Raw genomic sequence first — 16,666 nt, 5'->3', positions numbered from 1 at the left:
TACTGATAGTATTGGAAACTGTGACACTGAAATGTGTAATCTGGTGATATATGTTTTCGCCAACAATGTTTTTTTTCCAGGGGTAACCTCAACAGGGTTTATGAACCTGGAAAACCACCAATGTTGATAAAAACTGGTACATGTGTCAGACTACACCACAAAAGAGGGAGAAAGCTTAGTGTGAAGAACAGTGGGACCCCATTGAGATTAAGGGTAAGGTGTATTTGGAAGCATACCTGGAAAAAAGGGTTAGCCTATTTGGCTAACTGCTGGCACAAAGGTGTCCCAACCAGAGTGATGGGTTCAAGTGTTTTGCCCTCCAGATCAAAACAAAGATGGGAGGGTATTTGACAGTGCTGGGTCCTGCCACTGTGTGAAGATGGGCAGAAAATACACAGGATTCGCACTAAGAATTCGGAGCTCCAGAGAATTATTTCCGAGTGTTGAAGACTGGCTAATCTGCGTTCTCTGGCTTTTGTAATTCTGGAGCTTGAAGGCTTCAAAGTGTCTTGAGGGGAAGCAGCTTTCAATCCTGTGTCCAGGTCTTATTAGGGACCTGCAAGTTATGTGATGTGCATACCCATTATAAACCAAGCCTGAGCATAACTCAGAGCGCACATTTTGCAGACTGAGCCCTCTCAGAAGAGAGAACTGTATGTTCCTACCAAATGACTGCACCCCATGTTGGGGAATTCCTTGTTCACAGGACTCTGTTCCAATTGAGTGAGCCAAGAGGGGTCAGGTCGAAAAGACCAAAGCAAAGAGAGCAGTGGTGCTGCTGACAAGAGCCAGATGGCTTGGCATTTTCAGTTGACTGTTTTGTGAAGCTAAAATTCCTGTGTGGGAAACTTTATGTAAACGTTTCTTTTTCATTTTATTGAAAGTGGGCTGGTAAGACTTTAAAAACCCATGAGTTCAGATTGGCATCACTCATTAGAAATGTATCTACCACATAACCTAGGACCATGCCCAGGGTCCATGCTTTACACGGAACGTTATATATTTTGCATTCACATCAATCCCTGACTTCAAAAACCTTACAATTTAAGAATATTTTCCTATTGTTAAAACAAGATTTAAAATAGAATGTACCATAGTTTTGTGCCTTCTTTATAACACTGTTTATTTCTTTTCCATCTCATACTGTATTACACAGTCACAAAGAAGAGCCAGGTTTGTAGACTTCATGTTTGTTTAGGCCCCTTTCACACATGTGGACAGTATGTCCCTATTTCATCCATCCGTTTGCGGATGAAATACGGACATACATGCATCCCTATGGGATAGCGGGTGTCTGCGGATGAACATCCGCAGACACCTGCTATCGTCCGCCTCCGCAATTGTCCGATTCTACAGACGGAGGAAAATCCTATTTTTCTATATGTCTGCAGAGTGGATTGGATGAACACGGACAGACGGTCCGTGCTCATCCGATCCCCCATAGAGGAGAGAAGAGAACTGACAGGGCGGTCCCGACACGGTGTGCCGGGACCGCCCTGTTATCCGCTGGCTCAGCGGGGACAACGGAGCCATCCCCGCTGAGCAAGCGGATCATCACGGGGCGGATCATTACTGATCCATCCCGTGTGAAAGGGGCCTTATTCTGCTTATATTTTCTGTTTGTATGTCAAGATGTTTTCCTTTTTTGGACACTTGTTCTTAGCCAGTCCCTCTTTACATGTGTGAATTAATTTTGTCTAAGACAAAGTAACAGAACTTTGCTTACTGGACTGTCGTGTTGACCATTCACTTGTAATATCAAGGGGGCATCTCACTACCTGCATGGGGATGTCTGAAGCAGTTAAAAAACTGTTCTAAAGTCCTCTCAAAACAAGAAACCAGTCACAGGTGAATTGCCCCTTTGCGTGTGTTAAAGCTTTCTTGGCAACGCATGCAATTGCATGTGTGACGCCTGTTGTGTAGGCGTTTCAATGGGCCCTCAACACAGCTCAATGCATCAAATAATGCACCTGCACTATTAATACACCTCCATTTGTTAAACAATGCAGCTACACTTTTTTTTGGCAACATGATTTGCCCCATTACACAGAGCATTTACAGTACATCTGTGTTGTATAGTAGGCGAGGTTGGAAAAAGACGCAAGTCCCTCCTATGTGTGTTCGTTTATGTCCGTGTTTCATTGTATATCCCTGTATGTTGTGGTCATTCAGGTGCCTATCTAATATTTTTTTGAAATTATCAATGCTCCCCGCTGCAACCACGGCCTGTGGAAGAGAATTCCACATCCTAACCGCTCTTACAGTAAAGAGCCCTCTACTCAGTTTAAGGTTAAATCGCTTTTCTTCTAAATTTAGTGAATAGCCGCATGTCTTATTAAATTCCCTTTCGTGGAAAGCGAAGCTTTATCCCTATTGTGGGGTCACCAGTACGGTATTTGTACATTGAAATCCTATCCCCTCTCAAGAGAATATGTTCAGTGCTCGTAACTAATATCCTCCAGTCTTTTTATTAGTTTTGTTGCCGTTCTCGTGACTCCCTCCAGTACCAGCATATTCTTCCTGAGGACCGGTGCCCAGAACTGGACAGCATACTCCAGGTGCAGCCAGACCAGAGTCTTGTAGAGTGGGAGAATTATTGTTTTATCTCTGGAGTTAATTCCCTTTTTAATGCATGCTAATATTCTGTTTGCGTTGCTTGCACCAGCTTGGCATTGCATACTATTGCTGACTGAGCCTATCATCTACTAGGACCCCCAGGTCCTTTTCCATCCTAGATTCCCACAGAGGTTCTCCCCCCCAATATATAGATTGCATTCATATTTTTGCCACCTAAATGCATTATTTTACATCTTTCTACATTAAACCTCATTTGCCATGTAGTTGCCAACCCCATTAATTTGTTCAGATCTTCTTGCAAGGTTCCCACCTCCCGCAGAGAAGTTATTGCCCTGCTTAGCTTAGTATCCTACGCAAATACAGAGATTGAGCTGTTTATCCCATACTCCAGGGCGTTTTATGAATAAATTAAATATGTGGCGGTTTAAAAAAAAAAAATTCTTACTATATGTGTTTGGGATTCTTTTTTTTTTTTATGTATTTTGTAATTCTTTAAAGCGATAAATTACTTTATATTAAAATATAAACAATCACATTCCTTAAATCACAAAAATTAGATTTCTAATGTATTCAATATGCTTGTCCATTAGTGCATAATTATTAAATAATACAAACATTTACAAAAAAAAGACCAAATAAAAGATAAAGCAAATGAAGTTATATATCCAGTGAGTCTGCTTAGTTCAATACCTTTAGAATCCTTTACAGATCAAAACTGCCATATCCGATTTATATTCTGTGTGTCGTGGGTGGTTGCTTTCACCAAAAAGTAGAGCTGCACGATTCTGGCCAAAATGACAATCACAATTTATTTGCTTAGAATAAAAAGATCATGATTCTCTCACGATTCTTGCGATGTAAAATCTTTCACATTATACAAAAAAAGGCTAACTTTACTGGTTAGTTATTATTATTATTATTATATAATATATATATTTTTTTTAATGTTTGGGGGTTCTAAGTAATTTTCTAGCAAAAAAAATATATATTTTAACTTGAAACCAACAAATGTCAGAAAAAGGTTTAGTGTTTAAGTGGTTAAACTTTTTTCACTTAGGCCCCTTTCACACTGGGGCATTTTTCAGGGGCTATAGTGCTAAAAATAGCGCCTGAAAAAATCTGTCCCCTTTCACTCCCGTGTGGAAGCCGGAGGGCTTTCACACTGGAGCGGTGCACTAGCAGGACGGTGAATTTACCGCTCCTAAATCGCTCCTACCCATTGAAATCAATGGAGCAGCGTGGCTATACTGCCGGCAAAGCGCCGCTGCAGCAGCAGTTTTAACCCTTTTTTGGCCGCTAGCGGGGGTTAAAACCGCCCCGCTAGCGGCCGCATACCGCCGCTAAAACTGCCGGTGCCCGCACCGCCCCAGTGTAAAAGGGGCCTTAAACACAAAGTCTATTCCATTGACAAATTGTTACAATGTTTATACTTAAGTTCAACTGCTAAAGAATGTTTTGATGCTTGGCATACTGCCCAGTTTTTCTCTTCCTTTCTTTTGATGGCTGTGGCTTCAGAAGAGCAGAGAGAATTATTTGCATAGAAAGAATTGTGAAACACTTTAGTCAAGATCACGATAACGATTCTTGACGCTTAATTGTGCAGTTCTACCTAAAAGATGTCTTGATTTTTTTTTTTTTTTTTTTTTTGGAAAGAGGGCTAAGGTGTAGCAAACAGGCTGCCGGGTCATGATCAAAGGAAAGGTCTGTAAGATCTTCATTTAAAGCACATACATCTGGATAGTAAGGACGAATTCGAGGGCAAATCCAAAAAAAATGATAGAGCATTGGGATTCTATTTAAATGGAAATGAATGTATACAGTAAGTTGCTGTGCATTGTGGTGAAGTGGATTTTAACACTCACTACTACAATGCGTTGATCTGAATGCAGCCTTTATCAACTGCTGGCTTGCTCACAATCTTTCAGACAATGGAGAGGTGCTTTCTGCTTCTTCCCCTCCCTCTACCAGAAATCTCAGCTGTCTGGGCGCTGTCTTTATAGTATGGTTTAGAAAATAATCTTAAATGATGGTGATGCAGGTTTGATTTTAACCATTCACTATATCCACAACAAAGAAATGGTTTTCAGCTTTGTACTTTCTTTTCCGTTGAGTTACACAGGACGTATTAAACTGCATTGGGGAAGATTGGACACTGCTAAACAATGAAACCATTAGGTCAGCCTAGTATAAACCTTCCTACTACCAGCATGCCTCAGTTTTGTGCTAGTGTCCTAGGAGGATAGATAGCTTTTATTCAACTCAAGGTTTTTCACCCTAATTCATTCTATTGTTTTACTTACCTGAACCCGGTCTTTCCAGCGATGGGGACGAGCATCCCCACCTCCAGCCGGTGTCTTGGGTCCTGATTGGATAGATTGACAGCAGCGCAGCCATTGACTCCCACTGCTGTTAATCAAATCCAGTGACGTCGGGGCGGGGCCGAGTCTTGCTGTCTGTGTCAATGGACACAGCAGCAGGACATGGGAGCGCACCGCACAAGTGCCCCGGGGGAGAGCGGCTCCCCAATGGGGCAATCGAACAGAGAAGGGACCCCAGAAATGATAGATCGGGGCCACTCTGTACAAAACCAACTGCACAGAGGAGGTAAGTATGACATGTTTGTTTAAAAAAAAAGCAAAAAAACCCCCAAAAAAATAACCTTTAGGTTTTCTTTAAAGACTAACCTAATTTTTCCAAATCATCTTCCAGGGCAGCATAGGAGAGTGGCTCTGCCCACCTAAAACTGGAAACTTGTCGCCCACAATTATAGAAGCCAGAGAAGACCAGCCTGCACAGTTCATTGTGTTTCCTCAGGTCTACAGGTAACACCAGAAGGTTAGATTCTGATATTTTGTTATTTTTCTTAGACTTTCATGCTAGGCTGCAGTGTCCTCCTTGACTCTTCAATCCCATGCCATGCAAGAACAGTGTGCCTAGCAGGTCTGTAGTAGAGTTTGAGTGGCTAAGAATATTCTGAAGGGTCCTCACCCTAAAAACTTTCCCCTAGGAGTCTTTCTTAGCTGGGAAAGGAGCATCCATACCTATCCATTGATACATTTGCGCAACTTGTGCTCAAACGTTTGCATACCTTGTCAGAAATCGTGAAATTTTGGCATTGGTATTGAAATTTGATTGATCATGCCAAAAAATTAGGTTTATTTAAGGATAGTGATCATATGAAGGCATTTATTATCACATAGTTGTTTGGCTCTTTTCCAAATCATAATGATAACCAAAATCACCCAAATGGCCCTGATCAAAAGTTTGCATACCCAGGAATGTTTGGCCTTGGTACAGACAAGCAAGGTTACACACATACACATTACAATGTCAATTAAAGGTTAATTTCCTACATATGTTGCTTTTTAAATTGCAATTAGTGTCTGTGTATAAATAGTCAATGAGTTTGTAAGCTCTCATGTGGATGCACTGAGCAGGTTAGATAACAAGCCACGGGGTGCAGAAATAAACTGTCAAAAGACCTGTGTAAAAAGGTAATGGAACTTTTAAAAAGATGGAAAGCATATAAAAAGATATCCAAAGCCTTGAATATGCCAGTCAGTACTGTTTATTCACTTATTAAGAAGTGGAAAATTCTTGATGCCAAGCCAAGATCAGCTAGACGGGGAATCTTGTGAAAATTGATGGCAAGATGAATGCAGCATGTTATCAGAAAATACTGTCAGGCAATTTGCATTCTTCTGCATGAAAGCTATGCATTGGGATGTTCTTGGACTTTCCAGCATGTCAATGACTGTAAGCACAAGGCCAAGTTGATCCTCCAGTGGTTACAGCAGAAAAAAGGTGAAGGTTCTGGCCTTAAATATCATTAAGCCACTCTGGGGAGATCTCAAACATGCGCTTCATGCAAGACAACCACAGACTTTGCATGACCTGGAGGCATTTTGCCAAGATGAATTGGCAGCCATGCCACCTGCAAGAATTTGGGGTCTCATAGACAACTATTACAAAAAACTGCACGCCATCATTGATGCTAAAGGGGGCAATACGCCAGATTAAGAACTAAGGGTATGCAAACTTTTGAACAGGGGTCATTTTATTTGATTACTTATTGCCATGTTTTGTTTTATGTTTGTGCCATTTTGTTATGACTTAGTTGAAAATTAATCCCATTCGAAATAAGAAATGTGTTTTGCCTTCTCACTCATGTTTTCTTTATATAGTAAAATGACGGGCGCAAGATGGCTCTCATTCTGGGACAACATTATATGACTTCTGACATATGATTATCAGCGATGCCAATCAGTGCTGCATATTAGTGCCGTCTCATCAGTGCAGCCTATCCATGCCCATTAGTGCAGCCTCATCAGCGCACATCAGTGAAGGAGAAAAATTCCTTATTTACAAAATAAATAGGAAACTAAGAAAACTTTTTTGCAAAAACAATTGAAAACCCAGTGGTGATTAAGTTCCACCAAAAGAAAGCTGTTCTATCTGTCTCAAAAAAATTATAAAAATGTAATTTGGGTACAGCATTGCATGACCGCACATTTGTCATTCAAAGTGCGATAGTGATGAAAGCTGAAAATTGGCCTGGTCTGGAAGGGGGTAAAAGGGCCCAGTATTGAAGTTGTTAAAAATTGTATATACTGTATATACTGTACTAATTCGCCAAGGGTATGTGAATGACCTCCATAGAAAATCATGTAATTTCACTTTAATGCGATTCCATGTGTTCTGGAACGCATCAGATATTGCAGCAGCGTTGACCAGCGCTAAATCCTGCACAGGAGGCTCTGTTTCTAGGATAACTGATCAATTCCATGGAGCAGAAAATATTTCATTCATGAGACAAGAGAGAAAAGTTAAAGGAAGCAGTGGCTATGCTTCAATCTAATCAGCCTCTGTATATCACTCTGTCAGCCATTGGGATTCTAACCTTCCCATTTCAGAAATTCAATGTGTGAGACTGCATTTCTGGCTTTTTCTTTTAAGAGTTTGGGATCACCAGGTGGGTTCTCTGAATACCTTGGTAAAAGTTCCCACCAAAGAAATCACTTTAGTGGTGGTGAAATCAAGCCAATCTTTCAGTGGGCCTTCTATGGTATTTTCCAATTGAGAAGAAACTGATCACAGACGCCATCTCCTGGGGCTGGGGAGCTCACCTGGGAGGGAAAATGGCTTAAATGGCCTGGTCAAGGAGTCAAGCTTCAAGATCCCAAAATTGGAGAAAGTTAAAGGCTATTGTGATGGCTTTACCAGTGTTCTTTCAGAATCTTCAGGTTTATCAGGTACATGTCCTTTTGGACAATGCCACAGCCGTGGCATATATCAACAAGCATGGAGGCACAAAAGGTAAAGTTCCTCAAGCCTTAGCAGTATAAATACTTGTCTGTGCAGAGCCCCATTTCGTATCCTTATCGGCAGTCCACCTCAAGGGTACCCTGAATTGGGTGACTGACTTTCTGAGCAGGCACTGGTTTCAGGAGGCAGCATGGGCCTTCAATCCGGAAGTGTTCTTGATGATTATAAAAGAGTGTGGTCAGCCTCAAGCAGACCTCTATGCAACCCTCCTCTTTTTTTTTTTTTTTACTCTCTGAGCACAGAAAACTGTTCCCAGAGGATGGATGCTCTGGCAAACCTCTTGGAATGTAAACTTTGCTGCGCATTCCCCCCTTTCCAGTTCATTCCGCAGGTGCTGAGGCAGCGATGTTTAATTCCTAATGCCCAGGGCATGCAGTACCCGGCAAGAAGTTGTTTTTTTTCTCTCCATTTGCGTTACCCACCAATTTATTCTATATGCCCTCTTCTTTAAAAATTATGTATAATGTTTGGGGATCTAAAGAAGTTTTCTAGCAAAAAAATAATATATTAAACTTATAGGCCACCATAAAGCCCCATTCTTTTTTAAAAGCCCCAGACATTCCTAAAAGCACCTCTGCTTAATGGAAAATAAAACATCAACCTTTTATGTTTTTCTCTCCAACTAGCAGTCTAACCATGTTGGTATCTTCCAATTGGACAGGACTTGCTGTTGTAGGGGCCTTTACATTACCCAGAGGTAGCCATGTTGAGCCTCACAGCCCGCTTTTTGAAGTTTAGCTCTTAAAAAAGGATTTTTATCGGGAATGTTTAATTTCTACTCTTTTGGAAAGTCAGAATTGAGTGACTAGAGCGGTTTATGCTTAAGTATATTATTCTTGGTGCAGACAAGGTCCTGGCAATCGGTACCCTCCAATATACAGGTGGCGGCCTTGGGAGGGTTTTTGGAGAAGTCGATTTCTTATGGACCCTTAGTCGTGACTTTTTTCAAGCTTCTTACCAGGTCTAGACCAGCACCAGTTGAAATTTTTTCCAAAGTGTAATTTGCTCAATAGTCCTGCAGGCACTGACAAAAGAACCATTTGGATTCACGTCTCAAGTTCATTACCTTTTTAAAGACAGTTTTTCTAATTGCAGTAAGTTCTGCACATAGAATTAGTGAGCTCCAGGCCCTGTCCACAAGAAACAAGAGAACCATTTTTGTCTATTTTTCTGATGGGATTATCCTAAAAGCGAATCCAGCATTTCTCCCAAAAGTTGCTTTAATTTTCAACCGTCCCAAGATCTTCAGAACTTTTGCCCAAACTCGGCAGAAGAAAAAGAATGGGATTTCCACCCCTTGAATGTAAGGAGAGCAGTAAGGCGTTACCTGGAGCTAACTCCGGAGACAAAAAAGGCCAGAGAAAGCCTCCTTTTAAAGATCGGTGAAGAAGTGTTTCTTGTCCAGGGTGGGAGGAGGTACGATCTCTCTGTCCTGAAAGACTACTAGAAAACAAGTGACCCGAAAATCTGACCTAAATTTATGTACGTTCATATATGTTGACGGCTCATTCAAACTTCATTCACACCTCAATGAGGCAATAAAACATGATTTTTGTTTTATTTACCCCAGAGCTTGCTAACAAATGTGACTACTTTAGAGGAGTCCATTCCCTAGCACAGCCCCCTATCTCCTTGCATGTCACAGCTCTCTCTCCTGCACGTGTCTAATTACTGTCTTTGCTCGCAGCTCCTGTGCTCCTCTCCTCCCTACATAATCTGTTATGTGGTAACTGGGGGAGAAGAAAAGAGGAATACTAGAGTGTCACTTGAGTGATGTCTCTTAACCCTTGTACACACAATGAGAATATTGGACGAATGATCATCTGTGTGTGTGTGTTTGTTTGTTTTTTTGCACACTAGTCTCATATCGAAAATTAAGGTGTTACTCAATTTTTTTTGTTGTTGTTTACCAGCATTGTAGCCTTGTTATTCTGGTTTTGTTCGTTTTTTTTGGAAGAAAACTGTACTGATTAAATGAAAATCATATGATCTAGTATCGTACAAAAATTTTTTTCTGTGTTTATGGTTACTTTTGGATAATTTTGGACAAACTTTCGGCTCTCTAAAGCTGTGTACTAACAATCGGATTATCATAAGATCGATTCGCAATCTGTATTTTTCGTTGATTTTCTGATCGTGTGTACTTTACTTTATTTTTTTTTATTTTTTAGGCTTTAGTCTGCTGGTGCTTCTCACTCCACATCCAAGCTATAGCAACTCCCAGCGACAGTATCAAGGTTTTGGAAGCCTACACAAGGTGGGCTTTTACAGGTAAATAACATGCCTAAAATGTATTGAATGCATGCCTAAAAATATATTGAATCTTTTGGGAAGAATGTTTTTGAAATGAATAGTCTGGCAACGGGGTATTTTGAAGAATAGGTTATGGGTAAAATCCCTGATGTTTTCTTTATCTCAATGGTAAGATTTTGTTTTTTGATCCGCAGTAGTTGGAAATGACAACACCAAACAAAACCCCACCGGGTGCTGACCCTAATCAGTTAAAAAGAACTGGTACTGTTCGAGAAATTGGCTCTCAAGCGGTTTGGTCTTTGTCTTCTTGTAAACCAGGTACAATATTATTATTTAATTGTACTAATGAAGATGTGAAAATTTGTAAAAATCCTTGGTTTTCTGAGACATCTCCTGTGTTTCGATTCCACACATATCTAATACACAGTATCTGTTTTGAGTAAATGGGGGATGTTTGAATCCTATTCTGGTTTGTTGTGACCATTAGGCAGCTTTCACACTTAGGCCCAAGTGCTTTCACATTGGAGCAGCGCGTTGGCAGGACGCTGAAAAAAGTCCTGCAAGCCACATCTTTGCAGTACTGTGTAAAGCGCCCCTGCCCATTGAAATCAATGGGCACTGCTTTGTGGGAGGTTTTAATCCTTTTTTGGCTGCTAGCGGGGGTTAAAAACACCCCGCTAGCGGCTGAAAACCTCAGCAAAACGATGGTAAAGCGCCGCTAAAAAACCAGACGCCTTACCGCCGACGCCCCCAATGTGAAAGTAGCCTTTGACACTCCGCCACTAGTTCCCAGGTCAAAAAAAATTAAATTCCTATGGATTTATGCAGAGATAGAAGAAGCCATCAGGGGATCAATCCTTTTGAGCGTTGATCCATAACCAAAATATGATTTGGGTTTATCCAGCAATTGGAAAGCATGAAAATATGGCATTAATTTCTGCATTAATTCTGTGTGTTAGGCTGTCCTATTCTGCATTTTCCAGAATTCAGTATAGTGCATTACTTTGAATACAGGGCCAACCTCTCTCTAGAAGACCACAGGAGGTTTGGTCATGATGGCCTGGGTACATAATAGGAAGTTAGATTGCACTTGATGTATCCAACCTGAAATTATTAAGATGGGAATGGATTCTAAAGGTGTGTCTGCGGAACACAGCAAGGAGGAGATGGTAAGTATTGCAATTAAAGCTAATATTTTGCTAGTGTTAGTAGCAGCGGATGATCTAGTGGGCTTCTTGGTAAATTGAGTGAATCTGCTATCAGCGTGAGTCACTTCTGAGAAGTTTTCCTGACACCAAGAGAAAGAAGGTGACAGGGGAGGGATCTCTAGCAGATTGAAAGACCTAGCTCTTTTCCTATGTTCTAAGTGGGGTGTGTCCCTACCCTTTAATTAGCTCTCATAGCCCCCCTCACTGAGTTTACAGTGTGTCATTTCTGCTCTTTTTTTTATTTTTATTTATTCTGACAGCTCAGACAAGCTTTATCAATTTTGGTCTTTGGATGTAGAGAAGCTGATAAACAAGTACAATTTCTGTAGAAGGATTTGTTTCAGATCTGTGTCAACTGAGGCCAGTCAATTCAGTGGGTATATGTTATGGTTTACAACCACTTACATAGCAGCATTGTATTTTGTATTGCATTTATAGTCTGCAAAGCCATTTATAGTCTACAAACTGCGTTTGACAGTAACATAGGGATACATTTAGAAATAACCAAAATGTATGTATTTTAGCAGAGATGCGCCTTTTTGTTTCTTTATAGTACTCTGAACCTTAGAAAGGTGAGATTAAATAGACTGAACAAATACTCAAAACTAACACATTGAGACCCCTTTTCACACTGGAGTGGTGCGGGCCTTTACCGCTGTTATGGCAGCGCTTTTCGGCTGCTGGCAGGTTGCTTTTTTACCCCCGCTAGCGGCCGAAGAAAGGGCTAATAGTCCCCGTGTTGCTGCTTGCTGAATGGCTTTGCAAGCGCTTCAGCAGCGCTGCCCATTCATTTCAATGAGCAGGGACGTATTGGAAGCGGTGTACACACCGCCCCAAAAATGTTGCTTGCAGGACTTTTTTTTTTTTTTTTTCCCGTCCTGCAGGCACTTTTCAGGCACTTTATAGGAGCTATTTTTAGAGCTAAAATGCCTGAAAAGTTCCCCAATGTGGAAGGGTTCTTAAGGAGAATGCCAGCCAAAGCGCTTTTGGCTTTACTTCTCCTGTGGATCAAAGAAGTGCAGTTTGTTTTGCACTCCCGTGACCCATTTTCAGCGGGCTGAAATCTGCTGTCAGCTGACATCAATTAACCCTTTGATCACCCTAGATGTTTGACCCCCTTCCCAGGCAGTGTCAGTACAGGGACAGTGCATATTCTGATCATGGTATTAGTGTCACTGGTTCCCGCAAAGTGTCAAAAACGTGAGTTGGTGTCCGATTGTCCGCCACAGTATTGCAGTCCTGCTATAAGTCACTGATTGCCTCCATTACTGGTATAAGAAAAAAATAAAAATTAATTCCAGTATATATCCCATAGTTTTACAAATGCTAGAACGTTCACGTAAATCAGTATATATTCTTATTGGGATTTTTTTTTTTTTACCAAAAACACGTAACAGAATACATACTGGCCTAAATGTATGAAGAAATTTGATTTTTTTATTTACATTTTTTTTTTATTGGATATGTTTTATAGCAGAATGAAAAAATTTATTTTTTTTCAAAATTGGCTGTCTTTTTTGTTTTATAGCACAAAAAATAAATGCAGTGATGATCAAATACCATCAAAAGAGAGCTCTATTTGTGGGGAAAAAATAACATACATTTGGGTACAGTGTTGCATGACTGCGCAATTGTAAGTTAAAGTAACGCAGTGACATATTGCAAAATGTGGCCTGTTCATGAAGGGGGATAAATCTTCTGAAGTAGTTAATTAAAGGGGAGTTCCAGACATTTCTGTGTTTATTAAAAGTCAACAGCTACAAAAAGTGTAGCTGCTGACTCTTGCTTGGTTTCCTCCTTCCCTCTGCATCGCCGACATTGCAAGTGTGGGCACCCAGCTGTGACAGCTTGTGGCTGCACAGCTGGGTGCGCACTGCACATGCTCGAGTCACGCTGCGTGTCCTAATTGGCCGGGCAATCTTCTGGGTCCTGTGACGTGTCCCAGAAGTTTGCAGGGAGGGAAGCAGAAGTGGGAGCTGGGTACCTATCAAAACTAGGTACCCCCCCAACCCCCCCCCCCTTGGGTGGAACTCCGCTTTAAAGCAGTTAATATTTTACTTTTGGGGGAAGATAATCATACTCCGAATTGCATTTTTTACATTGCACTATTTATTTATTTTTTTTTTTTTTATTCCCCAAGGGTTTGGAGTCGACCAGTTACGAGACGACAATTTGGAAACTTACTGGCAATCTGATGGATCTCAACCTCATTTAGTGAATATACAGTTTCGGTAAAACATTTTTTTTATTATTTTAATAGCAATGATTTAAACCCGTGATAAGCTTTTTTTTTTTTTTTATTTATTTTTTTTTTTTTTTGCTCTCTGTGTCCTATTGGGGAGAATTTCCTTCACTGTATGTCAGACACAACAGAACATGAGAGGAGAGCTACAAAGTAATGGAAAATTCTCTCCTAAATGTTTGTCATGGAAACAAAGCCCTATTCTGACACCAATGACAACTCAAAAATTCAGATTTTCCCTTACTTTCAGTCTTGGCCTGGTGGTCAGAACAATTGAAGAGGGCCACAACAGAGACATTGACAAACAATAAAAGCGTGACCGCGGTTCTGTCCCTTCCATATTTTATCCAAAATGGGAATAAAAAAATTGTGTGCACGGGTTTGATTTTGCTGTGGGAGCTTTGATTGTGTAAGAAGCTGTTTACTCATATTTGGGAATTCCTATAGTTTACGCCTTCAAGCATCCTGAAGCTGATAGGAAACACCAGACCTGAAATGTCAGTCACTAGTTAGAAAAGTTGATGATTTGATATTTGCACCACTTTATACTATTTTTGTATCAAGCCCATTAGGAATGCACTGAAATTTTGGTTACCGAAAATGGTGTGTTCGGCATATTTTCAAAAGAAAAATGCTGATAATTGCGCAGTAGCCACGCCGCCAGGTGCCGCTTGTTGCGGTGTGTCATCCTGGCTGCTCAAAAGCCCTGTCCTCCCCTCCCTCCCTGCTCTCCTTGCAGAGCCACGATCTCCCTCTGTCGGGGAGCTGAATTGCCCAGACCACAGTAACAATGTCCTGCCTCCTGTAATAGACGGCACACTAATCCAATGCCAGGACATTGAATCAATGTGACGTGATCACAGGAGGGGGGACATTGTTACTGCGGCCTGGGCAATTCAAATCCAGCTCCGCGAACACAGCGGGAGATCGCCGATCTTATCTGGGCACAGGCAGGCTGCATCTGACGGGCTCAGGTGAGAGGCTGTATCTTACAGGCACAGGCAGACTGCATCCACAGGCACTGGTGAGAGGCTGCGTCTGACAGGCACTGGTTAGAGGCTGCATCTGACAGGCACTGGTGAGATTCTGCCTCCACAGGCATTGGTGAGAGGCGGCATCTGACAGGCACAGGCAGACTGTATCAAACATGCACTGGTAGGCTGCATCTAACATGCAATGGTAAATAAAAATAGAAAACAAGTGCACATCCACTCTTATTTAAAAAAATATATATATTTGAAAGACTATGAATATATAATTATATATAATAGACATAGACAAGTGAGTGTCACAAATGCAATATCTCAAATGAAAAACTCCTAAGGAAAATATCAATGCAAAAAAAGCAATTGGTGAACTAATCAGAGATGACTGTTGTTCAGAAACAAAAACAAATAAAGTCCATATAAATGAAGTGGCCAGGGTATGTGACCCTGTATCTCTTAATATCAATGGCACTTGCCAGATTCGTAGGATCTCAAATTATAGAGATCAAGGATGCCTGCGCATAAGCCTGCCGGCAGGAATACGGTCCTCCTGTGGTTCAGTTCAGGGGTAATACTCCTTCAGTTGCAGCAAGATATTCAATTTTGGACACAAGACTTCCAAACAGGAATCATCCTATATTTTTTGGATTGTCCTGGATGGCCTCGTTCAATAGAGGACAGAAGAAGAGGACTTCATAGTTTAATATGTACAAAAAAGGTTTATTTTTTAAAAGGTAGCAAACGCTTACATCCAAGAACACGGTAAGAAAAAAATTAAAACAGCCGCGGCTCAAGACAGCGGACTGTTTGGTGTAATGACGTCAAAGGCTAGTGCTCCTCCCAATGCGTTTCCTCATACAAAGCATCGACTGGGAACATGCACTGGTATGCTGGATCTAACATGCATTGGTAGGCTGGATCTAACATGCACTGGTAGGCTGGATCTAACATGCACTGGTAGGCTGGATCTAACATTCACTGGCAAGACAGACTGCATCTTATATGCACTGTAAAGGCTGGTGATACAAGAGATGGTTATGCCCCATACACACGATTGGGATTTTCGATAACAAATGTTGGATATGAGCTTGTTGGCTGAAAGTCCGACCGTGTGTATGCTCCATCGAACATTTGTTGTCGGACTTTCCACCAACAAATGTTGGCTAACAGGTTCTCTCTTTCCACCAACAAAACTTTGTTGTCGGAATTTCCAATTGTGTGTACACAAGTCCAACACACAGAAGTTCACGCATGCTCGTAATCGAGCAATTCAAACAAAAATCTACGGTTTTGTTGGCGGAAAGTCCGATCATGTGTACGGCGCATTAAAGAGATGTTCAGAGACTGCAGACTACATTTTTCTTGAGCTTTTCTTGCTCTAAAGGTGCCAAAAATGGCCAACAATAATTTCATATTAAAGGGTTACTAAACGCCTATGGTTTTTAAAAAAATAACAAACATCGTACTTACCTCCACTGTGCAGTTTCTTTTGCACAGAGTGGCCCTATGCCTCGTCTTCTGGGTCCCTCAACGGCACTCGCGGCTCCTTCCCGCATGAGGAAACCACCTAGGAGAAGCGCTCTCCTTGGGGGTCCCTGGAAAGGCATGCACCCGAGTCCAGTATTTACATCCATAGATACAAAATGCCAGACTCGGCCCTGGCACCAACGCAACGGGAGCCAATGGCTGCGCTTCTATGAATCTATCCAAACAAGAGCCGAGACAAAGGGCAGAGAGGTACAACACGTCTCCGCCTTGGGAACGAACGGGCTCAGGTGAGTAAATCAGGGGGGCTGGTCAGTGTCAGAAGTTTTTTCACCTTAATGCATAGGATGCATTAAGGTGAAAAAACACGAGGATTTACAACCCCTTTAATTTAAATTAATGATATTAATTAAAAAGTCGAATAGAATACAGTTGTGTATATAATTTTTTTTTTTAAAACTATAATTTTCGGTTTTGGTTTTCGCCACCAAAATTTCCATTCGGTGCACCCCTAAAGCCCATGCCCAACTTGCCCTGCCAAAGGACATAGGCGTAGTACTTGGACCATCTCGTGGGAAGTAAGAGACAGT

The 16,666-nt window shown here is 41.3% G+C and overlaps 1 protein-coding gene across 4 annotated transcripts in view; it reads left to right on the top strand.

Annotated features, from left to right (window-relative positions):
* The window catches only part of ANAPC10 (anaphase promoting complex subunit 10), a 124,643-nt gene that overhangs the window by 7,426 nt on the left and 100,551 nt on the right, over nt 1–16,666 (top strand). For 2 of the 4 annotated variants that reach the window (XM_077476976.1, XM_077476979.1), the window contains exons 2-5: nt 5,287–5,412; nt 10,074–10,173; nt 10,350–10,473; nt 13,504–13,594. In XM_077476976.1, coding sequence (XP_077333102.1) covers nt 10,359–10,473; nt 13,504–13,594 — 206 coding nt within the window. In that variant the 5' untranslated portion in view covers nt 5,287–5,412; nt 10,074–10,173; nt 10,350–10,358. The remainder of the gene's footprint in view (nt 1–5,286; nt 5,413–10,073; nt 10,174–10,349; nt 10,474–13,503; nt 13,595–16,666) is intronic. The other 2 variants (XM_077476977.1, XM_077476978.1) reach the window with 2 other exon arrangements.

Source organism: Lithobates pipiens, unplaced genomic scaffold (assembly GCF_037356315.1).
Source record: "Lithobates pipiens isolate NorthernLeopardFrog02 unplaced genomic scaffold, aLitPip1_a1.2 Scaffold_13, whole genome shotgun sequence".
NCBI classification, from domain to species: Eukaryota; Metazoa; Chordata; class Amphibia; order Anura; family Ranidae; genus Lithobates; species Lithobates pipiens.
This window is presented reverse-complemented; position numbering and strand designations above follow the sequence as displayed.